Genomic DNA, 25884 nt, shown 5'->3' with positions numbered 1-25884 from the left:
ACAATTTTAAATCGTCGTGCAGTAATAGTGTATACTTGTGCTTTTAGTCTTGTGTATAAACCACATCGTCTCTGCGCCAGTGTTTCCAGTGGACGTGTGTATTCTGCACCGTCACATGCTAGATTTACAGTCACCGTATCACCGCTCAATGTCCTAATTTGGTGCTGGGAGGGAGAGGATCATGCCCAGGGTGTGATGAGTGGCCCTATAATTCAGTCTGGATAATGTTTGTTTGATTGAGGTGTGAGGCGAGCCTGCCGGAGTTCTGTCCTGCATGTTCTTAACCATCTACTTAACATGTCATCTTTTAACTCAGGCTCATTCTGAGGAGCCTGAAATGTAAACAGTGTCCCTTTTTATTTAAGGAATGAAATTGAAGTGAACAGTTACAGCTCATAATAGTGCATTGACACAAAAGGAATCCTTTGTCACTGTTGGATTGACTTTTCAAAAAAAAAATTTTTTTTGTTAAATTCTGGGGGAAATTTTAAAGGAATCTACAAGGACTACACACAATTCCACATTTTGAAATTAGGTCTGTATCTGGTGCTTCTCCAGATCTCAGACCTCAGATTTTCTGAAGATGAGGTACTGATGTTTTGATGCCACAATGAGTTATATTTAGAGCAACAAATGGACAAAGACAAACATAGAATGTTCACCACATTGCTTTGGATCTAGGAGGAATTCAGTATAAATCCTGCTGCGGCAAAAAGATAGCTAGATAAATGAATACATAAAGAAAAACCCAAGTTCAGCATTCTGATAAAGGTATCGCTTTCTCTTCCCTCAAAATAATATAAATAATAGGTTTTAAAAAATAACATTAAAATACAAAAAACCCCAACCTGGAAAATTTGCTTTCAAACAACAACACTGAATATACTGCTAGCAGTTAAGTCGTGTTTTCTGTGGCGTATTTGAGGTGCTGTGTGCTTCTCACTCTTCTTTTCCTTCTTTCCTTTTCCTTCATTCCATCATTTCCACTTTTTTGACGAAATTTTAGAAATTGTGTGATGTGGAATCTCTCATGGACCTTAATTCTTTATCTGATCACATCTGACTAGTTTCCTTGACTCATCAATGAAATAAGTTTATCTTATCTGATCTCAATAGCTTTGTTTTTGTCTCATAAGTCTTTCCAAAGGAGGGGGGACGTTCATCCTTTCACTCTGAATGTCAGTGTTGTGTGTAGGTGGAGGTGAGCTCCTGATCACTGAGCTGTGGATTGATTTATGCAGTTCTGGTCCTTGATTCATTGATGCTCTTGAAGCTCCGCAGAAGCAGAATGTGTCAGGGGCTTCTAGCAGACTGAAATGTGTCTTGTTATTTACTGATATTTCACCCTTGTGATGCACTGTGGGTAATTGATTCCTTTACGATTTATAATTGGCACATAGTCACAGAGGACTCGTTATATTTGATATGAACTGAATTTGGAGAAGGGAAATCAACAAATAACACAATGAACAAAGTCATTTTCACTTGAAGAAATATCTTCAGGATCCACGTTTCAAAGATTCACGCGTCCAGTTGCAAGTCTAGATTACATTCATAATCAGTCAGAGAGTAAATATTAGGGATTGTTTCATCTACTTTTTTTTGTAACTTTATTTCAGAGAAATACAGATATTGCGACTCTAAATGTGAAGCAATTCAGCCTCCCATCTGTGATTTATTTTGGAACAACAAACAAATGCAGTTGACCACCTAAGTGCTTTTTTGGTGAGCAACAACGTCAGAATATTCAGCTGTAATGTAGCAAATAAATGCTTGCATGAAATGACAGCAGTAAACAGTCATTATGATGGATTGTCAACATTTTTTCATCGCATATGATCCACCATGATATTTTCAATAATTGTCGTCCAACCTCACTTGTTGATGCTGAAGGAAAGCTGTGGTTTTCTTTTCTGCTATTATGATGTTTTTCCAATTTTCCTGAAACATTTTCCATCACTTATTAATTTCGTTTAACCCATTATGCTGAGATTTCCATGCTGTAAACTATAAAAACACACACACACACACACACACACACACACACACACACACACACACACACACACACATATATTTGTATAGCACAGAAGGACTCATCATGGCAGCACAAGAGCAGGCCCTAAGCACGAGAGCCATAGGAGCCAAGGTCTACCACACCAGATCAGACCCAAGGTGCAGGCTGAGTAAGGAAGCTCCTGAGACAGTCCAACACATGGTAGCAGGGTGTAAGATGCTAGCCACAAAAGCGTACATGGAGAGGCACAACCAAGTGGTGGGGATAGTGTACAGAAACATCTGTACAAAAGAAGGTTGAGAACAACAGGGCTACAACATCAGGAAGAAGGAACACGAGAAGGTTGAGAAGTGCAGGGTTAAAAGAACAGGTAGAACGGATGAGGAAAATCAAGGCTGACGTGGTCCCCATGGTATTAGGAGGACTCTAAGTGGTGACCCCCAAACTGGTAGAGTGGCTCCAGCAGATTCCAGGAACAACACCTGAAACCTCAGTCTAGAAGAACGCAGTCCTAGGAACAGCTAAGATTCTGCGTAGAGCCCTCAAGGTTCTCCCAGGCCTCTGGTAGAGGACCTGAGCTAGAGGATGGTTTTGCTATGAGATGCTCAGATTTACTAACAACATAGGAAATAGGTAGGGAATCAGCAGTACACAAGTAGTACCGCAGGGGGGAGACAAAACTCCTTGTAACTTCAAACATGTTCAGTCATTGTATATCATGATCGATTTTTTTCTTGAATAATCATCCCGTGGCTATAATGAATAAATAAATGCAGTAAGTTAGAAGAGTGGTCGGTAGCAACACTTGTTTTTGGCATAATGCACATGAGAGCACATAGTTGTTGCTAAGTCCTGCTTATTGAACAGTCTAATGACCTCCGGAATAAAGGACCTCCGGTGGCGGAGTATTTCTGGACGTGGCAGGTCTCTGAGTTGTAGAAGGTCTGCCATAGGGAGGGTGAACATGAAGGGAGCCATCACAGTCCCCTGTGGAGCGCTGGTGTTGCTCAGAAACTGTGTCAGCGACACAGCTCCCCAGCCTGACATGCTGTGGTCGTCCCGTCTGCTTGTTCGTGATCCAGTCAACCAGTCGGACCAGCTACGTGCTCGACAGGTCGAAGAACATAATCCTCACCTGGTTGCCAGGCTCCTCCAAGAACGAGTAGACCCTGCGAAGTAGGTAGAGGACAGCGTCGTCCTCTACAGCTCTCTGTATGTCATCAAAGCAGGCGTAAATGTACCTGTTTCCTGGAATTTCTTCCAACATGATGACTCTGACTTTAAATATGACAAGTTCTGGTCCAGAAAATGACCTGAAAGTACAAACACCTCCAAGAAGACTGAGTGAGCAGCCAGTCAATGCTTATTAACTCTCTTAAAAAATTAAGTATCATAAATAACATGTCATTAGTTTTTCTTTCTCTATTTTTCCACCATTCCATTTCTCAACCTTGTTCTCTTCTTTTTCTTCCCAGATTCCATTAGCCATTACAATCAACTGACTCAGTCTCTACAAATATATCTATATCTATCTAGATCTAGATAGATACATTTCATAGTAAAAACACTTCACTTCTTGGCTATTATTCCCTTTATTTTTCCACGACATAATTCAGCAGCAACGAGTTTAAAACATCTTAGTTTCACGTTTGGCAGTCTCTTAAGGCATACACAGCATAAAAGTGAGTTCTGTAACAGAATTATTTACCACAACCAGAAGAAATCACAATAGTCAAACAGGAATACTGGTGAAATCTCCATCAGAGTGTAATCTATAAGCCATGAATTCATGACAAATTACAAAAATAATCTTTTTTTACAAACTACATATTCAGTGCAGAAAGAGCAAATGTACAGATCATAAACTAGACATTGATTGAAATATTAGATAAGCATGTTAAAAATCACTTAACGCAGTCATGTGAGTTAATATCAGTTAAATTGATCAGCATAAATAGGATTGTAAATAAATTATCAGCCTTCAATTCTCTGCTTCCAAAACTTTTGGTGAGCAGGTTGTCATGACTCATTCTGAAGGTGCACAGCTACTTGGGCCACTTGCATCTGTGAACGACAGAGGGATCACCGATGAAATATGCAGGGATTACGACAGAAAAGATCCCAGGAAATCTACAGTCAGGTTATTACACAGGTAGTTCTGACCGAGCAATTTGATTGGTCAACGACATATTTAGAGTGCGCTAAAATCAGCGAGCCTTACTCATCACTAAAAGTATTACCTGTTTCCATGGCAACATAACCACCAGGGACGCAGACAGCACTGGCTGAGCAGAAAATGGATCCATTTGTTGTTATTTTTAAATTAATTTGATGGATGGTTGAAAGAAGGTGAGAAGAACCTGAGATACGGTGCTGTTGGACTGCTGCTGCCCTGTCACATGTCATGTAAGAAATCAGCTGTGACCACGCTAGACTAACAAACATGGCCTGAAGCTCAGAATTCATGAGATTAAATCATGCTGTGAGTAGTGAAGTGATTCGATCTATCTTTATTCCCTTATTTAAGACTTTTGATCGAACAGACAACTGGCTGCTCTCTGTAGTGGTAAACTAGTCACAAAGAAAGTCTTAGTTTTGAGAGCTTATTGCCTTGAGCGTGAATACAGTTTTATTTTGTTAGTCATTGTTGTATAATTGCAATATTACACTCGATGATGGGCTTTAGTGTCATTTGAGCACTTTGTAAAGCAAACCTTCTTGAGTAATATTGCTTAAATGAACACAAAGTGTCTTAGCTAACCAATCCTTTGAAGTTCTTTTCGTCTGACTTGCCTCAGACGGTTGTCTGCAGTTTTACAACAACATACACGCAATGAAAAACTGCTACAGTTGAAAAAGCTGGGGATAAAATGGAACAAATCCAATCACTTGTGTTAATAATGTAGCTTCTACGGTGCTGATAAAGGCATGTCTGGGTACGCGAGGGGAGAGAGATGATATCGTCACCTGCAGGAGACGTGGTCAAAACGCTGCTGTCTGTGGGCACAGATGGAAGAGTTGAGCTGACAGTGATAGATCGATCTTGGCTGGAGAATCGGCGCAGGTCTGGGGAGGCAGTCACAGCGCTCCACATCTATCTCACAGTCAGGCATCCAAGAACTGAGAGGAAACTCTAAACAGCACATCTTTTTATCAGGTCTTATTCATGACATGTTCTAATGCACAACAATGTTACACATTGTAGGACTTTATTTTTTGGCCCTGAATTTCGTCCTACTGACAGGAAGAAAAGTCTGATGATTATTTGTGACTATTTGCTCATGACATCAATTGTTTACGTCCTGTAACTTGGCAGGCTTGTAAAGATTTAACGTTACAAGAGGAGTAGGTTTAGCTTCCTGCCTGTAAGACTAAATTTGGGGTTAAAAGAATGGTCGTTTACTGTGAAGGAACAAATTAGAGCATTCGTTACTGCAGCCTTTGCATTTAAGTCATAGCGCCCTGTTGGCTGGTTCTCATACACCATTCTACAACGTAATCACTAAGACCCGCCCATTAACGCATACGAGCCAATTACAGTTTGTAACTGCAAAAACAGCACCAACAACAAAATACTCGCAATCCTGTGTAATAGTGACTTGCATCTGGTAATACTTTGTTAAAAAAATGGTTTAATAATGCACATGGGATATAAGAATTCGAGGCGTCCTGAGAGGCTCACTAATGGGGTACATTTAATTGTGTTTCCCAAACCACACCTCGACAGAGCCACATGTCATCGTGGGATGAAACTATGGATAGAACCTTTTTGGTTATGATAGTAACACCAAGACAGTTTCCATTGTTCTCCGACCTTTGCACCGATCGTTAGTCGAAGTGAGCAGCAGACAAGGGGGGCAGGACTTAGTGAGAGACCAAACATATGTCAGCCACCACTTCCTGAAGATAAATGCTCACAATATGAAAGATAGGGCCAGAAACTTCACTCAACCTTTATGGTTATAATTAAGGGATCACCTGATGAGAAAGATGCTCCCCGGGACTACATGAGAAGACCTTGAACCATGATTTGAATACATCTAGATCTTTTGCTGAATCTGTTTTATCTTTTCAGTCGATTTCCTGGCATGGGAACCTCACAGAGCAGAACAAAGAGGTTTGTCCAATGTTAAGTAGCCAGCAAAATAATTGGCAATTTTCTTAAATGAAATCAACAATAAACCAGCTCTGCAGAAGCCACGGTTGATCTTAGCCAGCTCTGACCAGCCATTCCAAGAACAATTTGCTCTTCTCCCATCTGAGCTAAAATATGTGCTCCCTAGGGCAAAAAAGTAATAGGTTTAAAGTTCTCTCTGTTCCAAGTGTAATAAACACGCTTAGCTTGCAATGAACCCTTATTGCACTGCCCAGCAGTACTTTATTATGGATGCCATTTCAAAGGCTTGATGCTTTTGAACAGGCACATTCTTGCTTTTATTCATGATAACGTGTTGTGTTTTTGCCCTCTGCTGTAAATTAAATTTCCCAATGTGGTAAAACAGAGAAAGAACAGAACTAAACCACATGACAGCCCGTTTGTTAAACTATGTTCACTGTCACTTCACTTTTTAAATCAACATCTTCTGGGTTTTGGATTGCAACATCCTAAGAACAACTATCAAAACATCAACACGCCAACGCATCCTTTTTCCTGAGTACGTCCTGTATTTCCAGGTCATCTCTTGAAACCTAAATGCTGGCAGGTATGGTACTGTGGAGGCTCACTGACATTAAGTCCATCTATCCATCCATTTTCTTCCACTTATCCTGTTTAGGGTCGGGGGGGGGGGGGGGCTGGAGCCTATCCCTGCAGCCTTCAGGTGAGAGGCAGGGTTCAACCTGGACAGGTCACCAGTCCATCACAGGACCAACACATAGAGACAGACAACCATTCACACTCACAGTCACACCTACAGTCAATTTAGAGTATCAATCAGCCTCGTCCCCTCTTGATGTCTTTGGACTGTGGGAGGAAGCTGGAGTACCAGAGAGAACCCACACCTGTGCTGTGCTCACCACCGTGCCGCCTACTAACATGAAGTGTTATTTTTATGAAGAAATGGTAAGAATAAAACCTGAAAGATCCCACACACACACCTGGCCTACTGGAGGGGTAAGGTATGCATCTGTCTGTTGAACAATCCCAAATCAACCCACTGGCACACAGTCTCCTGGAGTCCTCAGCCTCCGACAGTTGTGCGATTGGAGAGCAGCTGCCAACAAACATAATAGGTAAGAACAGCAACTAAAACAAAAACCAAATATCCAAGAGAACAAGACTCAGTTTGTGGACTCACCCACTGCCCCCGTGAAGCTGAGCATTACGTCGTATAATGGCTGGTTCCATGCACCTGCATTCTGTATGATTAGCTACTTTTATTAGCACTGGCTCTGGTACGAATTTGAATGGAATCACACTGAGGACCTGAAATGCACAAAATCACACAACAAAAACAGAAAAGCGTAACAGCTGTTGACATCTGAAGACCAGCGATGCATCTGCTGTTAGATTTAATACTCACGGTCTTATTGACAAACACAGTAGTTGTGTTCCTGCAGGTGACACCTTCCTGGTTGCAGCAGCCACTGCACCTGCCAGTAAGAAGACAAAGTCACAGCTAAAGGGATTTGTCCTGTATAGAACGGTTCTCCTGGTAAAGTAGATTAAGCTGCTGTTGTTGAAGTTTGTCCACTGATCTAAAATTATACAAGTAGTGACAAAAATAAATCTGTTCCAGAAATCATTGTGCTAATGCCTGAGGATGGAAACTAGAGTATGATGAGTGTTAAAGCAATAATTTGATGTGATGGGAAGCAGGTTTATTTGCTGTCTTGACGATCGTTATTTGAAAGGATTGGTACTATCTTGTCAAACTGATACGATGCGTTCAGACAAGCTAGCTAGCTTAGCATAACTTTTGTGCTGATCAATGTAGTCAATAACAGAACTTCCCACGCACATGTGATTTTATGTCACAGTTAAATACTCAATGGTTCTGAGTCATGGCTTTGACAAAAACTGGTTTTGCGCTCATAGTCTTCATTTCATGCTTGTGGCCCACAACAGTAAAAATGTAGTTGCTAGTTGCTGAGTGTCTATCACTTGGTAAGAGCCTAACTTTTCTCTCTTTCTATACTTAATATTTTCAATAAAAGTTGTCGCCTCTTTCATGAAACTTGTATTGAGAATTCCGAGCCAGCCCTAAGTGCCTGAGAGCAGCACTATAAGCTACAATGGAGGGATATATACAGAGCTCGGAGGAGGAATGAAAAGGAACTGTTTTCTGTTTTAAAAGTCAGTGTCAAATCCAAAAATGCGCAAACCGTTTCAGCTTACAATTTTGCATAGTGTTGCTATAATTTTCTTTTCTTTCTAACATTTGATGCTGCATCAACATCTGTTTAGTGTGGTGTGTGAATGTTTCTGCCAATATGTTTCATGTCCAACAAACCTGTGTATGGACACACACGGTGGCTTGAAGAACATGGAGGGGTCGGTTCCCAGCTCCTTGGCCACATCAACACATGTTTCCCTGGGCATGCACTGAGTCCGCTGCCACTCCTCATCTATAGCTGAAAACACAGACTCACAATATTCATTACGCTCACACAAAGAATTGCACACAACCTATACTATGAATTTTTCCCAACCTTTAAGTATCTCTAGGCTGTAGGACTCTGCAGCGTAGCGTGTGGAGCGATGTGACCCTGCTGAGGGCGGGGAGGAGAGGGTCTCAGGCTGCTGCAGTCTCAGACGACACTTCCACAACTTCCAGTCAGGAAAGTCTGCAAGCCGGAGCAGCTCATCGAGGCTGGAGGCCGACCGCACCTTCCTCTCCCACTGCTTTATTACCTGCACACAGTCCTAACATTAACACTCACAGTCCTCTCAGTTGCTCCTCATGTCAATGGGTCTGCCTCGAGATGGAAAATGTCACTGCTCAAGTATATTTACTGAACTTCTGAAGTAACCCTGATTATGCATGCATTACAATGCAGGTTTGATCCCTGTTTCCAAGACAGATAGCAAGATAGATGAATGAGGTAAAGAGAAAGTACTTTGAGTACTGCTGAGCTAGAAAGGTGCAACGTAGCTACAGTCCATTTATCACTTTCCCTCAATTAGATCAGCTTCTTTCAATACTCAGATAAGTGAAGTTATGTTAAACATCATTGCTTATGAATTTTGAAATGTAAGCTGCTACTCTTACACATTACTATTTTCAATTACATAATGTAATAATCTCACATGGCATTTTTGTAGTATTGCAAATCATATGGTTACATTTTCATTGAAATCCATTTGAGAAGTCCAACTTTGATTAAAATAAACTGTGTAATTAGAACTTATTCCCTGAATTAAACTTTTGAGCCAGCCGCGGATTTTTGGTTATTTCAACTCAATGGTCTGTGGAACTGGAACTGTTTATGTAGAGTTTAAACTGCTGGCCAAGGCATGAGGCATAGATCTGGATTACAGGCAAGCAAACCAATAACAACAACAACAACAACAACAAACAAACAAAACCCAAACACTGGAAATAAATGCATTTTATTGTCGATGCCAACACTCAGTATAGATGATGTGATGCTTCCTTGGGTGAGAGGAGAACTTGGCCATGAGTTAGAGTGTGATTATCAACAGCTGCAGCAGCAAAGTGAGTCTGCTCCAGTCTACCATTAAACATTCTCTACACAGCTCATTCTCAAGTGCTGCTACCAACCAGTATACGCATCAACATTCATGATTTAAACCCACAACATCTGGGAAAAATGGGTGTCAACCACCAGCATGCACAGGAGCTATAAAAGCCCATGTATTATTACTCGTGCACACAGTGACGCAAGGAGCGAAGCTGAACCATGAAACCATCTGTCATGCTGCCGCAGAGAACCAAAGTTCATGTGATGACATAAACCAGAACAAAACAGAAGCAGAACACTGTATTGTGTATTTGCGTGGTTTTAATGTTTCAAATAGTACCTTTCTTAAAAATGTGAATTTATTTTGAGTTTATATTGTTGAAAGGAGACATGGCAGGAGTTAAAAGGGGGATCTCCTTGATATATTTTCTTTGTAGCCTGATACTGAATGGTAGGTTGAGCCAGGGTGGAGGCACAGACGAGGAGACAAGCATAGTTTATTGCACTTGTCAGCTGACGATCTGAGTCGTCTGATGCATTCACTGTGTTGCAAAAGAGAGGGTGGAGCAGGTTTGCTGGCTGACTGCTTCTACTTAAATCAAAAGAAACAACTACAGAATAGGGAGGTTTCCCCGCTGCAATTTCTACCAGGGGATGGAGCCAACTAATGAGAAACAGTGCCTGGGAAGGTGATGACAGGAACTGAAGGGGAAGTATAGAGATGGGGGGAAGGGGCACAGCATGACTGGGGGAGAAAAATCATGACATCTAGCTCAGTAAATTTTGAAGAGTGAAGTAGTTCAACAATCCTTCTGATCTATACTTTACTACGTCTGACTTGCAGTCCCTCTTTTGATTACTGTGTTACAAAATCAGTCACATGCAGAGCACAGATTATATACGTCAGTGATGAACAGCATGTGTGAGCGTACCGAAGCCGGTCCAGTGTAACATTGAGGAAATAATAAATGAAAAAAAAAGAAAGGCTACATGAAAATAAAATCACAAAGAGAGAAATCATGAATTAAATCAGTTACGTTTTTTTGTTGTTGTTTTTTGGCATTTGGATGATGTGAGATAACACAGTAGTTTTCAGTGGCAGAAAAAAGAAAATCCAATACACAATAGCTTGAAAACACATGAAATATTATGGCTGTATTTAAAAAAAACAACAACTCTATGTGCCACACTTACCCGTGTTCCTCCCTCTCTGTGCATGCTGTGACCCACGCTAATCCAGCTGAACTCCACCAGCAGGGTCACCAAGCAGGAGATTCTGCATAGAGTCTGTTTCATCTTCATCATCATCCTGTGGCTCCGCTTGCTTACTCTGAGAAGCACTCAGCAGTATGAACTTGTCTTCTTGTTCCTCTTTCACTGCTGGCAGGAACCACTTAGATCTGGCTGCTGCTCTGACTCAGTTTCCCAGACCAGCTGAGACCCTGACCACACACACTTAGTCTTCTCACTGCAGGTATGTGCAACACAAACTCTTAATCTTCCAGCTGTGCAGGACAGTGTGTGTGTGTGTGTGTGTGTGTGTGTGTGTGTCCGTGTGTGTCCGTCTGTCTTTGTGAGAGAAAGCACCAGATGTAACCTGTCACAGCTCCCCAGACACCCGCGGGCCAAATGGAGAAGGCTAAAGAGGCTTTAAAACATACACCTTTTATTTCTGAAGCTTTGATGCATATCCGGAGGTGTCCAGCTAAAAATCAAAGCTACCGGGCTAAAAATGACCTCAAAAAATAGCCTTAGCAGCACTTTCACTTTTGTCCAGTTGGTTTAAGGCCTGAGGTGCTCTGTTCCTCTTGTTAGAACAGATTCCTGCACTCAATCTTATTGTTTTCTTCTTTATAGTTGCACCCCTTGAAAGGTTTCTGCCTTCTTTCTAAATGTGTAAATTGCAAAATTCAGTGGCAAATTTATCTGTATGTTAAAAATTACCTGTAAGCTCTCAGGTCTTCTGATCCTACTGTGATTTGTCCCAATAAAAAGACCCTGAGGTGCAAAAAAAGCCACAAATCGTCCTGCTGGGGTAACGCTGGGAAACTGCCTATGAGAAGCTAGTATGTCTGTCTCAGTGTCTGCCCCTGTGTCTCCAACTGCTGCTGGTCTTCTTGCCTTTTTATTTGCTTGTGTCTTCCCATCCTTTCCTTTTTGATGTCTGTCTGTCTGTCTGTCTATCTGTCTGTCTGTCTGTCTGTCAAGTGGTCACATCCCCTGCCTGTTAAGTCTCCTATCAATGTCTTTTCCTCTTCAGTTGCCAAACCGCACACAGCCAAAGAGCAGTAACATGTGTTTTAAATGTGATCCAGACCTTCGTAACGTGTGAAGGGAAACAAGCTGCCGGCACCACCCCTGTCTGGTGGACACCCCACCCACTCGCCATCCATTTGACTCTCAATGTAATCTGCTAGGAAAGTGGATTATGGAGGAAATATATTAAACAATATTCATAGATTTATGAATTGAAACTGCTTGGGCTTCTAAAATACCGTCAGATTAATGCCTATACAATCTTAATATTTTGTTTTATGGTTTTGGTTATGGAGCTCATATGACATATAGGGAAACTCGGGTGTGAGGTCAGCTGAATAGATTCAACAAATGAATTAGTCAGTAAAACAGGAAAACATTAGAAAAACCGTTGCGCTCATACACAGTTACAGTATTTGATTCATCTTCACGAAAAAAGTGCATGCAGAAAACTTGTAGCAGATATCAGACAGAACCTTCAACCCGCTACATTCTGTTTCCATCTTCAGTCTAACATGGCACAAGTGACATCCATGGAGGAGGTGGATTTGATTTCTCCTAATCAATCACTGGAGATCCCTGCCTGACTATATAACGCCAATATAAGTCTGGACCAATTCATAGCCATGCCAGCATATACTGACTTTGCTGGGGTTTGAGGGCTACATCCACACAAACACCTTTTCATTTTAAAACACTTACCTCTGTTAAGTTTGTTCAACTCTGCTCCACCATTTCAAAGCCCACAATCCTTGAAGATCCCTGCTGACCCTGTTTGAGTTTGAAAACTCCAGGAGAGATGACTTTGAAAAGTCCAGATGGGCTTGGTTCAACCTAAGCACAAAACTACACCTGCACGTGAACAGAACAATAAAAATGAAGGCACTAGAGAATATGAAAGTAGTGTGCACTTGCTGTATCCAGAAGAATCCATCTTCAGTCAGTAGTTGGACTTTGGACTTTTTCCTTTGGAGCACCACAATTGAAACTTAATGTTGGGCTGCAGGTCAAAAGTGAACACATGCTGTGTAATGTTTTGTTACTTTACTTGTGCCTAACTGATGTCCTGCAAAGAGTGTCACTCTGTCACAGAATCATCAAAAATGTATTAATCATAAGGGATTCTACATTTTTAAGTAATTTTACAGAACAGTACAGCATTTCATGGTATAATATAATTTTAAAAAATTATACTGCACTGTATAATTGCTTTCTAAATTACACTTTGAAAAATATAACAGCAACTACTATTGCTAATTTATGAATTCATTAGGTACTGATTTTTTTCATCTGGCAGGCCACACTGGACTCTATGGTGGGCTAAAGTTGGCCCCTGGGCCCCACTTTGGGCAGTCCTGCTCTGTGGGATGTAAAAAGGAGTAAGAATGTATTATTCTGTAAGTACCTCACGTAAACTCCTAGATATAAATATTGTCTTGCTTAGAGTAAGGTCAGTTGTAGGATTATTGCAGTGTATGTGAACATCATGTTTCACCATCAGAGACCGGCTCTGTTGCTATTAGCAACATCAGAGGGAAAATGTGATAAAGCTTACATTTAACAAGGGCTGTGCTGAACATTCCCACATGAAGCACTTGGATGTCTAATAAGTTAAAACAGAGGTTGGAATGAACATAATGTTCTTGAAAATATGACACAAATCTTGATAACAACATAATATTTTCACAAACTGTTCATGAGGCAAATATTTCTGTGAGTAAATCTCATACAGGTCAATGTTTTCTCCAGGAACAGGAATGTTGTCGGGTTCAGAGAGAATCTCGGATCTTGGACCTCCAGTTTATGGCCCTTTCAAAGCCATTTGATCCAGTCTGGTAGTCTTTGACAGCCTGTTGGATCTCGTCCTCTGTGGTCATTACAAATGGACCTGAAGGCAAACACAACCCACTTTTAACATCGCAGGTACTGTATATTTGTTCATTTACACATCAATTTAAGGGACGTACCATGTTGTACCACGGGCTCTTCGATTGGTTCTCCAGCAATCAGCACAAAATGAGAAACTTCAGAGCTCTGAGAAGAAAATATCAGAGTGTGAAGCGAACTGATGAATACAGGCTTTCTATGATAATGAGCAGCTGAAATCATTCACCAAAATAAGGATTCTAGGATTGGAGAAAACAGTCAGGCGGAATAAAAGTCATTTAATCAGATTCATGTCAGACCAAGAACAATGGTGCTCTGATGGTGGCAGAATGAAGATTCAGGTCTGCAAGGTTTAATACTGCACCAAAATAAAAAATACTAGATGGGGAGCGCCAATAAAAAAATGACAAAGAAAACAAGACAAAGCATTTTTTTCATTTGCAATGGAGGGGCATGATGGAGGGGCACAATGGAGGGGCATGATGGAGGGGCACAATGGAGGGGCATGAGGGAGGAACATTGTGAGCTTCTCGCCTCGGTACTAAGAAGGTGTTTTTTTTTACCTTGTTTTCGACTTTGACACAGTTTCCGTCTCCAAATACCACAGTGTGATGAGGCTCGACCTGCTGCTGCTCCTGATCTGGGCCTGGACAACGAAACAGACCAATGTTTAGTCCCTCAGTTCTGGACATTTGAATATTGTCCAACACTAATCTGATATTTCTTTTTGCACCTTAATCTTGTGACCGAAAAACCCCTAAACATAATCTTGTTTTATTGATCCTCGATATGGTTGCCTATCACTAGAGAAACTAAAAGTGCTGCATATAAAGGATCACCATAATTTAAATACTGTTTATCAGGTTTCATGTTTTCCAGTGTGACCAAGTTATGCACCAAATAATTACATAACAGGAGCATCGGATTTCCCCATTAGCAAGGACAGACACGACTGGCCCTAGTTTCTAGCCGGCACATGACGTTTTCACTCCAAGCGTCCTCGCTTTTTAACTAACACGTGACCTCGCGCCCCACCTGCGCCAACAGGTGGTCAAGTATGTTAATGAGGCTGGTCTGGCACAACCATGGTGCACTTTGGGAAACCAGAAAATATTTTTGCCATAGACCAAGACGAGTCTGGTCTTTGGTCAATGGTGTTATGTGTGAAGTGCTTTTTAAAGGGCGCATCAATCAGATGGGTAGAAGCGCAGCACCGTGATGTGCTTCTGCTGATGCCCAACAACTATAAACACCATAAACACAGGCTGTCACCTCCTCCCACCTCTGATGGCTTCGGTGGATGCATGCTGCTCTCACATATAACCTGACCACCTGATGCACAAAGAAGTCAGTTTCTTCAAATGAGAAGCAGCACTTCTCCTGAATTGAAAAATGCAGTGGAAATAGCAACACGCCATGTGCTGCCACACCCTGGGCTTTTAGTGGAAATGATATGAGGCACTCTGGTTGATTGGAGTGATGTCACGCCCCAAACAAATGTATCATGAGAACATTAGGTGTTTAATGACCGCCACTTTGCCTCTGATGCGAACATAAACAATTTGTTGCCATCTCATTATTGTGACATAACAGAACACGTTATCTCGTAATAACAAGAATATTTCCTGTTATAACAAGTTAGAATCTTGTTCTCATGAGATAACAGCATAAAAAATGATGGCAAGCATGGCCTTTCTCCTCTTCTGTGAGTAACAGCTTTTAATTGTGGCAAAATAAAACCACCAACGGCAGGCTTGTGATGGTCAATAATAGGAATACAGTAAAACAAGGAGAAGAAACTCTTCAGGACATTGTGATGTCACCCACCTGAGCTAGCATGTGCATCATTCGATTTGGTTAGAAATCACTTCTGGATGCTCTTGATCTGAGGGCACCTGCATGTTTCAGAGTTTTTGACCTTGTTAAGCAGTTTGTTTTCTCACTTACAGACACTAAACACTGAGAAACCAGACACTTAGACTTGTGCTGGATGCATTCATCAAAGCCAGCTGGTCCTGATTCGATCACAAGACATGAAGACTTGGACACTGAAGATTCAAATAACTTCTTTAATCTTAACAGCCATTTTCATCCTTTCATGCCATCAAAACATCTGACAGCAATTGCGGGCAAACGAAGAGATCCTGCAGTGTAAGTTTGGTGAGTAATCAAATAATAACATTTAATGAAAAAATATTAAAAGGGGGAATTTGTGATTTGTGAGCAACAAACCAACAAAAGCCTGTGCAAATGAGCTTACTGCCTGAGAAGGTTGAGTTCTCATGCGAGAGGAATTCCCCGATCACACAGTAAGATGGAAATGCAGTTTTCCACAGCGTTGTGTCTAACAGTCAAACTGATAAACTCTGCTCCGTTCGGTACGGTAGCTTACGTGAGTGATGGGAAGCAAAATGTAAAAGATTTCCTCCACCAAGATGCAGCACAGGAGATCATTCCTATTAAAAGTGACCTTAATACTGAAATACAGTTTTCCATCAATTCAAAACCGAGTGGACGAGGTAATAATGTGACACCCGCAGTACACGCTTTGCAAGAATTTTAGCAAATAACATGATTATGTTCAATTACACCTGACATTTCTTTGCTTATTCTTCTCTTTTCAGAACACACACACACACACACACACACACACACACACACACACACACACAAACACACACACACACACACACACACACGCATGCACAATACTTCACAAGTATAAGGTTGAGGTCCATATTTTTCTGTTTTGTTATACAGAGCTTTTAGACTATGTATATATTTGTTTTATTATTATTTACTGTGCTGATAATACATTTCTACTGCAAGACAAGCTAGTGAGCGAGTGATGTTGGGTAAATCTCAGATTAACTGAAATGGTTCAAAGTTTAAAGAGACTGTCATTTTTTATTCATCAAGGTTTAAAAAGGGGCCCGTTTTGGCAGTGTTTAACGAAGAAGTTCTTACCGGACTGACATCACACACACATATTCTTCAGGTCAGTGTAATCAATCCCTCATTTCATTCTATCCATAAAGTTTTATATGAAGCCTCCAAAAACTGATTATCCTCAGACTTTTAAGTGCAAAACTCCCTCTTCCTGTTACTGCCTTTCTATTGTTGCTGGGCAAATCTGGTTAAACATAAGAAGGGGATCTTGCAATAAAGGGTTTACTGAGTTACTGCTTGACTTGATTTAGTGGAAATACATCCGTAAAGATCTAAACAGAAAAGAGATTTTTGAGTTAGTTAAGCTTGCAAAGAGGTAAATCTAAAAGTGGGAGGCTCAATCCACAAAGGAAAAATTATATATTTAAAATTTGTGGTGGTACAAAAGACACTAGCTGCAGCACAGAGACACAGGGCGAGGATGATGATGTCCTTCATCTCTTATATGGGAGTCAGAACTGATGACTGCATTGTCGGTAGGGACAGAAATAAGGAAATGTGAAGCTCTCCTTTAATATCATGTTCATACTATTGCAAATGTGACACGTGCGCTGCATACATGAATATACTGACCCCTCATGGCAAAGGTTTAGAGTTGTTCATCAGAACTCACCGACATGGATGCATCCTGACAGTGTGTAGATGAACGTAGTCCACCCTGCCAAAAACACATTTTTATTTACTGCACAAATTAAAAAAAAAAGGTGAAATATTTTCCTCCTATGAATAAAAAACAAAAAAACAATCTTAAAGCTAAACACAGATTATGTGTTTGTGAAATATAACAACTGGACGAACTCTTGCTGGACCTCCTCTCTCAACTGTTGCATGTGTGGTGAGGTTTTTGAAATTTCTAACCAAACCACAGAAAAAGCTGAGGTTTGGCGAATGCTGTCAGATTAAACTGTCAAAACACTCTGGTCAGAACTCAGGTCAATACAAAAGGAACTCAAATGTAAAACAGAAGGTTTATCCTTCATCCTTCTTAAAAAAACAAGCAGGTTGAACAGATTTTCATCTCGATACAACATTCCAAAGTACTTCATACTGCTCCATTTTCTGTTGCAAGCGCACAAATTCCACGACAGTCACGAGGCTAAGTTAACTGACCTGAGGGGACCGGCTGCACATGCAGGGCCCCTTTCTGCAGGCTGAAGTGCAGGTACAAGATGGGCGTCCTCGTGAAGACCTTTGACTATAAGACAGCATTAGTTTCACAGTGCACACAAATAGTTGGTACCATGTTTGTGGGGACCAGTCATTAACATGATTGATTCCAGCAATCACAACTGAATGTGATTGATTGAACCTTGAAAACTAAGTAAAAAACTTCAGTCAGCATGTTCAGAGTGCTGCTGTTTGTTATATTATGATGTTGTGCTGACATCACAACCATGGAGGCGACTCATATTCACTTTAGCTCCTAAAGCTTCTCCAGATATCACTGCCACCATGACTCCCTCCTGGCTGGGTTTGGGGATCTCTGACCCTCGAAGTTCTTGGTAAGCTGGTTCCACCATCTTGTCTCGTCTGGGCAGGTTCACCCACAACTGTAAGCCCATCACAGGCTCCTCTGAAACGGGCATCTCAGCATGAACCACCCCACGTCCTGCAGTCATCCACTAGACAAGAAACATGACAAAGACACGCCAAAGAATTTGCTTGGTGCAGGCTTCACATCAGGTTCAGGTTCATACTTTTACCTTCAGTTGTTCTGGTTTTATCCTCTGGGTTTTGACTACCTAAGTAATACAATATGAAACAGAACATTTTGACGGGTAAAACAGAAACAAATATCTTGACGACGGTGGATTCCTAGCAGAAGATATTACTCCAAAAGTTGATTTCAAAGCTAAATCAGCTTTATAATAGTGTGAAATAAAGTTGAACAGTTCCGATTGATCCAGCTGGAAAGTTCCACTGTGGCTTTGATGTGATGCAGCCGCCCAGGATTATTCAACTGTGACTGTTCTGAATACTGGTTTCTATCATTGTTGACAGGTATTTACTCTCCAGGATCGACTGGATAAAAAGCAGCAGCAAACAGCAACAGATGACTAAAAGCTCAAAAAAGAGGCATTATCAATCGTGTTTAAAATGACATTAATTTGAAATTAAATTACAGCTACCCCCTCAAAGCTTATGATTCAAATCATCTGTTAGAACCCCCTGAGTGGACTGGGAATCTTCAAGTCTAGAGGCTCTACTGACTGGTCTCTGCTCGATCTGCTACGGTTGCCTTGTTTGTGTTTGGTTGCAAAATCATTTGTTTTGATCTGCTTCATTCACAGGACTTGAATGATCATTTATGTTAATTGCCCTGTCAAGAACAGGAACTCTCTTCAGTTTGTCGTACTACACCTGTTTATGTACAATTTAAGCTTTTAGGTGAGAATGTATGTGTTCTAACCCAACAACTGTGGCCATGAGCAGTCCCAGCTGTAGGAGAGTATCAAGTAAAGTTTAGTTAGCTAAGTTAGCTGTCCCCGCGAACAGGACCTCTTATCTCTGACATCATCTCATGTTTAACCCCTACAAAAGCCCCTGGTTAAATGGATATATATATATATATATAAAAAAATAATAAAATATTATACATTTTTCTAATTGTTTTTTTTTTCTCCTGCATGTCCAATTGGGCCAGCAACATTAATCAGCTCTCCAAAAAAACAACAACAAACAAACAAACCTTTAACCGCCCTCAGATCTTTTAACTGTTTGTGTTGTGTTTTTAAATGGGTTTTAAATGTGCACTCTAGCGCCTCACTCTGTTACCTGTGACAAACAATGACGCCTCTTGAATGTGAGCATCTGCAGCTCCCATGAGGCATGCAAGCCCACAGAGGGTGCAGATGGTGGGATACAGCAGATTCAGCTGAACTGACTGAACCTGTGATGCGCACTGAAGCTGAGTCAGCAGCCTGTATGTATGTTTGTGTGTGTGTGTGTGTGTGTGTGTGTGTGTGTGTGTGTGACTATTCCACTTCTTTAATAAAACAGAGGAAACAACCTGCAGGGCATGATATCCAATTAGTGTGAGTGCACAGTGACGCCATGCTTACGATGTAATGAGGGATTTGTGTGCCAGTAGGCTTAAATCTTGTTTTGCTCCTTCAAGTCAACAGCAGGTGGATTGAAGTGATCAACACATTAACGTCTCCTATCAGAGGATTACAGGCTGATAGTGATCATGCCAGATGTTTGTTATGTCAGAAAATAAAGATAACCACATCTGGAAATTGTTGCAATGGAAAAGTTAGAAGAATGATTCAACATTTTGATAAATACACATATTCACCAGACTCTATTTTTTAGATAACAAGATTAATATTGCGATGGAGTTCTAATGAGCAACTAGCTTGTTAGCTTAGCTTAGCATCAAGACTAAGCAGCCACTCAGGTAGCTTCAAAATGAGAACAACAGCGAGCTTCTTGTCTCATACTTTTTCAGAAAATGTATTTGCAAAGGATTCTTTTTTTTAAATTTAAATCATTAAATAATACCCATAAGTATATAAATATGTTGTACCTGCAAATCTCCAGGTTTCAGTTGTCCTGAATGACCACAGAAGTCTTCATGCGCTGTCACCCCCTCCAGCACATATGTCACCTGTTTGAGGAACATTGAACACGAATGCGTCATGCAGAGACCATTCCAAAACTGATTCATAGTGATAAATTCAAAAAGTCATTTCTATAAGTGAAATGTCAAGATGGAGTGCTGCTTCCTCAGCTTGAGAAGCATGTGTGTTTCCACCACCCCAGTGGTCCGGCTGGACAGGAAGAGAAGTACTGGGTTCAGGGTCAAGGATTCAAAGGTGAACATCTGTGGAAGGGAGGAAAGCTAAACTTCCCAGCGAGAGCCGCCTGTGATCTGTCTCCACATCTGTGTATAATCAAAAGTCACTTGAGTGTGAGCAAACACACCTGCTGAAAGACATGCTGGGACTGCAGCCTTGCCCTGTCCACCCACACCGGGAGATTTAAGTTGCATCTGCCAAGTCAAATACATTTAGTGGAATGCCTGGCAATTTGAGGACAATATCTGGGTTTTTATGTTGTGTTTCAAGTGTGGAGTGTTTAAAGAAACTAGTCAAACCTCCACATAGAAACATGGGAGTAAAATTATTGTTCATACTGATGCAAACTTGAAAATAAACATGGAATAGTCTATTTAAGAGAGAGAAACCAGACGAAGGTCCATGTGACAGGTCTGTGGTGACAATAAACCCGATTATTCTCTAACAAATAAGGAAACTACGAAACCATTTTAGAAGCTGGTTCATGGTTAGGTGGTTCACAGGAAGACAAACAGAGTTGGCAACGGAATGAAAACAGATTATTATATCTTTAATAGTTCAGAGGCCGAAACAATGATTCAATCAGAAGATTTCCAGTGCATGCATACATACAAAAGTGACTATTCATGTTAAGTTCAGACTTTGCAATAAATGTGCTCTCAAAGGGAGCTGCTGTTCTGTAACGACTGACTCCCCAAATCATGTTAACATCGGATGTGCACGAAAAGCACAAATAATCAATTTTTCCACAAGGGGGCAGCAGAACAAGCAGCAACAATGTCATGTCAAATTGTTGCCTTGTTAACAAGTTTATAATACTAGTAACACTTGAGAACAAGGGTACATTGAGAAGGGCTGGTTCAGGTTTAGTTAACATTAGTTAACAAAACCTTACCTAATTAATATTAGTTAGTTAACAGTCCAACTACTCACTTGCTAGTGATGTTCATGTTAACTCTACAGGTTATGCAAAGATGGATGGAGAAACTGGGGGAGGTTAGAGTGAAGTGGCACCAAGGAATACTTGTTCCTCACTTGACAATAAAGAGCATTATCAAATAGTTCATTGTACTTCAGTGTTCTATTCAGCCCTGGATGACAATGCATTTACTAATTGCTGATTTTGCTCCAGTGTTATCTGATGGATAAATTCACACAGGGCAGCATTATTTGAAGTTGTGTCTGCCTGGTGAATGTGATACCGATAATCACTCTTATGTCACTTCTGTTTTTGGCCTCCACAAAGACCTGAGGGAAATATCTTCCTGCTGAATGATGCCAACATTTTCTGGCAGCTGTTGGAAGCCAGAAAACAGAAAACCCCTGCTGCAACTGGAAACAACGCTGAGGAGGGTGTGAATGAATCAAAACAGAACTGAGCTGTGATAATGTCCTGTGTTACGGTGAGTGACTCATCTCACAGTCATGATCAAATCTTGATCGAATAAAAAGATAAATTATTGCAGCTTTAAAGTCACAGCGACTTCAACAAATTAAAGAAGGCTAACATCCATCTGGCATCTCAGCTGCATCTGATCTATCTGTAAAAACGGTGACGAGAAATCCTGCAACAATATCTTAAAATGTATTCATTTGTCTAAAAAACAGGCCAAAAATCAGATTGTGGTGAAATAACAAGAACCAAAAAAAAAAAAAGCATATTATTACATTTAGAAGCTGAATGAGCACAAATTAAACCTATCTCTCTCAATGCGTAAAATTGAGCCAGGGCTGAATATACGCGCTGAATTGTATAAAATGAACATACAATAGAAGCTACATTTATTACATCTTAAAAGAACACATCAACTTTGTGGGGAACGCTCTTTTTGTCCATCATTTTTGTGTAAAATAAGCATAATCTAGTCATAATCTCTCATTTTCAATTGATTTTTCACAGCGAATGTGAGGCTCAACATTATGTCAATTAATGAAGGAGTATATTTGAGGACCTTTGATTCTCTCTCTCTCTCTCTTTCCTTCAGCACTGTATTACAGCTAAGCTAACTAGCACTCAGCTGTACGGTAGGGGCCCACAACATCACAATGTACATGGAGAGGAGTGAAGGGGCTCTAGCTCGCTTGTTTGGCTCTAAAAATGATGGCGAATAAGAGTAATTCCAAAAAGGTTGGTGTGTTCTTTTAAATGATCAGAAACTGTCTGTGAAAGGGGTGACAAAAGCAGAAGAGAGGCGTTTTTGTCAATTTAGTGGAGGAAACACCGTAAAAGCTAAATTACTGTCGCGTACAATTTTATTTTGCCATGTGAATGGAGTTTGGTGGAATGAATTCCACAGGTATACGTCATACCAAGGGTGATTCCTGCCTTTCATAATAGGGGGATTATTTGTGTTGTTGTGTTCTGTGGTAAGGAGGAGCTTGTGCAAGCAGCAGCTATGGTGTTTATTCATATCTCTTCTTCGTTCTCAGTGGTTTTCCGAGTCTAGAAGATTACATCAGCATATGTGGCCAGAGCGGGCTTTATAGGAGCGCTCTCTTTCTCTTTTTTCTGGATACTGTCCTGCTGGTGCCCCCTAGTGATCAAAGTAGGAACATCACCCCTCAATTCCACCTGTTCTTTGGTGTACTGTTTAAGAACTCTTAACACTATTTTATATTGTTTGAAATCTTTCCCAAACCAAGGAATTGCCCTAATAATTTCAAAATAATCTTTTCTCGCTGTGTTTACTACTTTCATTAAGTCAAATTGAATCCAGTGTTATAAAATGTATATATAAATTGGACACAAGTTGATGCATAAAAGTAAAATATGTACTGTAAACTAAAGTTCTGTACTGCTCTTACTTTGTTCAACACTCATTTAAGAGATGCTCAAGGTAGTTCTCCAGCTTAGTGTGTATTTACAGTATGAATATTTGCTGCCACACTAAACCAATTGGAAAATAAGAATATTCTCACCGTCTCAAATCCTCTATGAGGGTGGTCTGGGAATCCTGACGGCTTGCTCACTCTGAACTCATCCAACAACAGAAATGGATCCAGGTTCCTCAGCTGGACATATGTGCAGGTGTTACTTAACTGACAAATATTATTGAAGTTTCAAGTATTTGGCACTCTGTAAAACCCACATTTTAACATTCATAATAAATCAACTGGCTGAGTCTCATACCTCCTTTCTTCCGATGCTCCTGCGAACGCGAGCCCCGACTCCCTCGCTCTGCTCCACACTCTCAACACTTCTTTCAACTTTCCTCACATTCATCGTGCTGGAAAACATTTCACCCATTATTAGGCTGATAAAAACAAAATGTGCTTCAGGAAGAAAATTATTGTTAAAAGGTATTCAAAGGTAAATAAAACGGATTCTTTTAATGCAAAAAAAGTTAAACATAAAACTCACACTACTGTTTATTACACTGCATTTCATACATCTTCTAAATTGGAACCTACAATACCTTTGCATGTATTACCTCAGTGGTTCTCAAACTTTTTTCAGTGATGAACCCCCTTTAAAATATTTTTTTTTGTCAAGTACCCCCTGACACGCTCAAAACATTTTTGGTAGAAAATAAAGGAGGTACAGTGCTGTGCCATGCGTGTCTGATTTATTAAAGTTAAACAACTAATCGCAATGATTTGCTAGCGTTGGCTAATTGCTCCCCGCAAAAAAAACACAGTGCCTTGGCTGCCTACTTCCGGTACTTCGTCAGCTCTGGTTTCGCCTTCTTTTTCACTAGTTTCTCTGTATTTTCAGCCGCATTGCTGCTGCACTTAAGCCACATCTCCATCGTTACAGTGCGTCGTCATGGCAACGGCAGGTTATTGACAAGTGATGCTGGATCAATGGGTCAAACCAACTTGGTTTTGGGAGAGTCCGTTTTTTGAGGATATTAAAATTGAATACTGAATATATGTATCTAAATGTATGAACATACATTTGTATTTTATCAAACTTTTTCTAATATAATTATTTCTCAAGACTTAATCATTATTAGGATTAATGCTTTTTTAAAACTATATATATATTTTTGTAAAGCTTCACGTACCCCCTGGAGTACCTCCACGTACCCCCAGGGGTACACGTACCCCCATTTGAGAACCAGTGTATTAGATGATAGCCGGGGAACAGGTAAGACAGGTAGGGTTCCTATCCCCACTAAATCAGTGTGTCACATAAGGTTCTACATGCTAAAACAGGTCACATATCATAGAGTTGGTACAAACAGTACCAGTCAAGAAAGGCTGTGTGGAGGGCTCCTGCAAGCTTCTGACATCTGCTTGAATTAATACAATAAGAGATTATTGGTTTGTGTAGTTCAGGTATCTTGGAAAAGTGGGACAAACAGAAAACACAAGGGACTGATTCATCCAGGGGTCATACACAGCTTCACTGTTACATTCTCATCCCATCAAATTTGAGGAAATTTCATGACGATACATTCTCAAACATCGTATAACACACAAAATATAAACAGAGAGGAAGCCCATGTCAAAAATTTAAAGATTACTGATGAGCTACGTCATGGTTTGATACATCTTACGCGCAGGCATTGGTGAGACAAATTTCCACAACTTTAATTTTCAAAAACTATCAGGCTTGGTATTTGCATATTATATTTGTATTTCAAATCCGTGACATTTACTGTCCGTTAACGATAGCAAGAACCTTTAATATCAAAATAAAATTTCATAAAGTAAAATGCTGGGTCAAAAAGAGAGGAAAGGTTCTCTACTGAGTGTGATGTTGCTTTGTAAATGTAGCTTACTGCAACCTCCAGTGACAGCTGCCACTGGCAGATCAGCTGATCAGTCAGCTGATCCCTGCTTGCAGCTCCGCTCACGTTGCATCCTATACGTCAGAATGACGTGATCGTTTGTGCTTGTATCTCCCTGTCCTGTCCCTTCCAAATATAGTTTCATATCCCTTTCTTGAAAAATGGAAATTTACTTTACTCAGCCTGTTATGTATAAGCCTTTCCAATGTCCGTTTCCTTTTCAAAACCACGGCAGGGTTTCACTTTCCATTGTATGCAGGTTCTGCGTGCTTTACTTCCATTCAATTAGATTTTATTTTTGTAATATGTATTAAACTACAGCCAAACCGGTTCATCGTAGGCACTCCAACCTGAGAACAGCCGGACCAGACACTTCCTTCTTCCTTCGTTCGATAGTTTATCCGTGAGAACTGAATGACCGCGCGTTTGTTGTTGTGTGCAGTCCCCCCTCGCGCACGAGTAGGATGACATTGCGGAAGTCACATGGGGGCGTGGCTACATATGAAGTCTTTTTGCTGCATCCCAGCAGGTTCCTCCGCTCGGTTTGACTCAGTGTTGCCAGGTATAAAAGCCCTGAACACCCACACGCATCTCA

General features: G+C 40.7%; 2 protein-coding genes across 4 annotated transcripts; both read right to left on the bottom strand.

Moving 5' to 3' along the window:
• Positions 1–3622: 3622 nt before the first annotated feature.
• On the bottom strand, positions 3623–10983 carry vegfd (vascular endothelial growth factor D). Its single transcript, XM_086180152.1, has 8 exons — positions 10856–10983; positions 8669–8870; positions 8470–8590; positions 7540–7609; positions 7315–7442; positions 7115–7230; positions 4985–5150; positions 3623–4081 (listed from the first exon to the last, which is right to left on the bottom strand). The coding sequence occupies exons 1-8, from the start codon at positions 10967–10969 to the stop codon at positions 4063–4065; spliced, it is 936 nt and encodes a 311-aa protein (XP_086036278.1). The 5' UTR covers positions 10970–10983; the 3' UTR covers positions 3623–4062.
• Positions 10984–13662: 2679 nt separating this feature from the next.
• On the bottom strand, positions 13663–25742 carry pir (pirin). 3 transcript variants are annotated; one of them, XM_086180182.1, is made up of 11 exons: positions 25640–25736; positions 24744–24788; positions 23684–23780; positions 23473–23565; positions 20283–20363; positions 18169–18375; positions 17864–17948; positions 17367–17411; positions 14368–14450; positions 13885–13951; positions 13663–13805 (listed from the first exon to the last, which is right to left on the bottom strand). In XM_086180182.1, the coding sequence occupies exons 3-11, from the start codon at positions 23774–23776 to the stop codon at positions 13687–13689; spliced, it is 873 nt and encodes a 290-aa protein (XP_086036308.1). In that variant the 5' UTR covers positions 23777–23780; positions 24744–24788; positions 25640–25736; the 3' UTR covers positions 13663–13686. The 3 variants fall into 3 exon arrangements, with proteins under 3 accessions (XP_086036308.1, XP_086036300.1, XP_086036291.1); XM_086180174.1 differs by lacking the exon at positions 24744–24788 and having other exon boundaries at positions 25640–25742; XM_086180165.1 differs by lacking the exon at positions 24744–24788 and having other exon boundaries at positions 25617–25713.
• Between the last annotated feature and the right edge of the window lie 142 nt (positions 25743–25884).

This window comes from Aulostomus chinensis, chromosome 2 (genome assembly GCF_037954235.1).
Source record: "Aulostomus chinensis isolate RoL2024-O1b breed Wild chromosome 2, RoL_Achi_v1.0, whole genome shotgun sequence".
Taxonomy (NCBI): domain Eukaryota; kingdom Metazoa; phylum Chordata; class Actinopteri; order Syngnathiformes; family Aulostomidae; genus Aulostomus; species Aulostomus chinensis.
This window is presented reverse-complemented; position numbering and strand designations above follow the sequence as displayed.

Excerpts from the sequence above, each read along its gene's own strand:
- pir (XM_086180165.1), bottom strand. Across the intron at positions 17,412-17,863 it reads TGTGCAGCCGGTCCCCTCAG|GGTGGACTACGTTCATCTAC; the intron begins GTCAGTTAACTT and ends TGTTTTTGGCAG. Across the intron at positions 13,952-14,367 it reads GTGTCAAAGTCGAAAACAAG|AGCTCTGAAGTTTCTCATTT; the intron begins GTAAAAAAAAAC and ends TTTTCTTCTCAG.
- vegfd (XM_086180152.1), bottom strand. The coding sequence starts at position 10,969 with ATGATGATGAAGATGAAACAGACTCTATGCAGAATCTCCTGCTTGGTG. Across the intron at positions 7,443-7,539 it reads CTGTGTTTGTCAATAAGACC|GTCCTCAGTGTGATTCCATT; the intron begins GTGAGTATTAAA and ends TGTGCATTTCAG. Across the intron at positions 5,151-7,114 it reads TTACCCCTCCAGTAGGCCAG|AGTTTCCTCTCAGTTCTTGG; the intron begins GTGTGTGTGTGG and ends TGTGCTGTTTAG.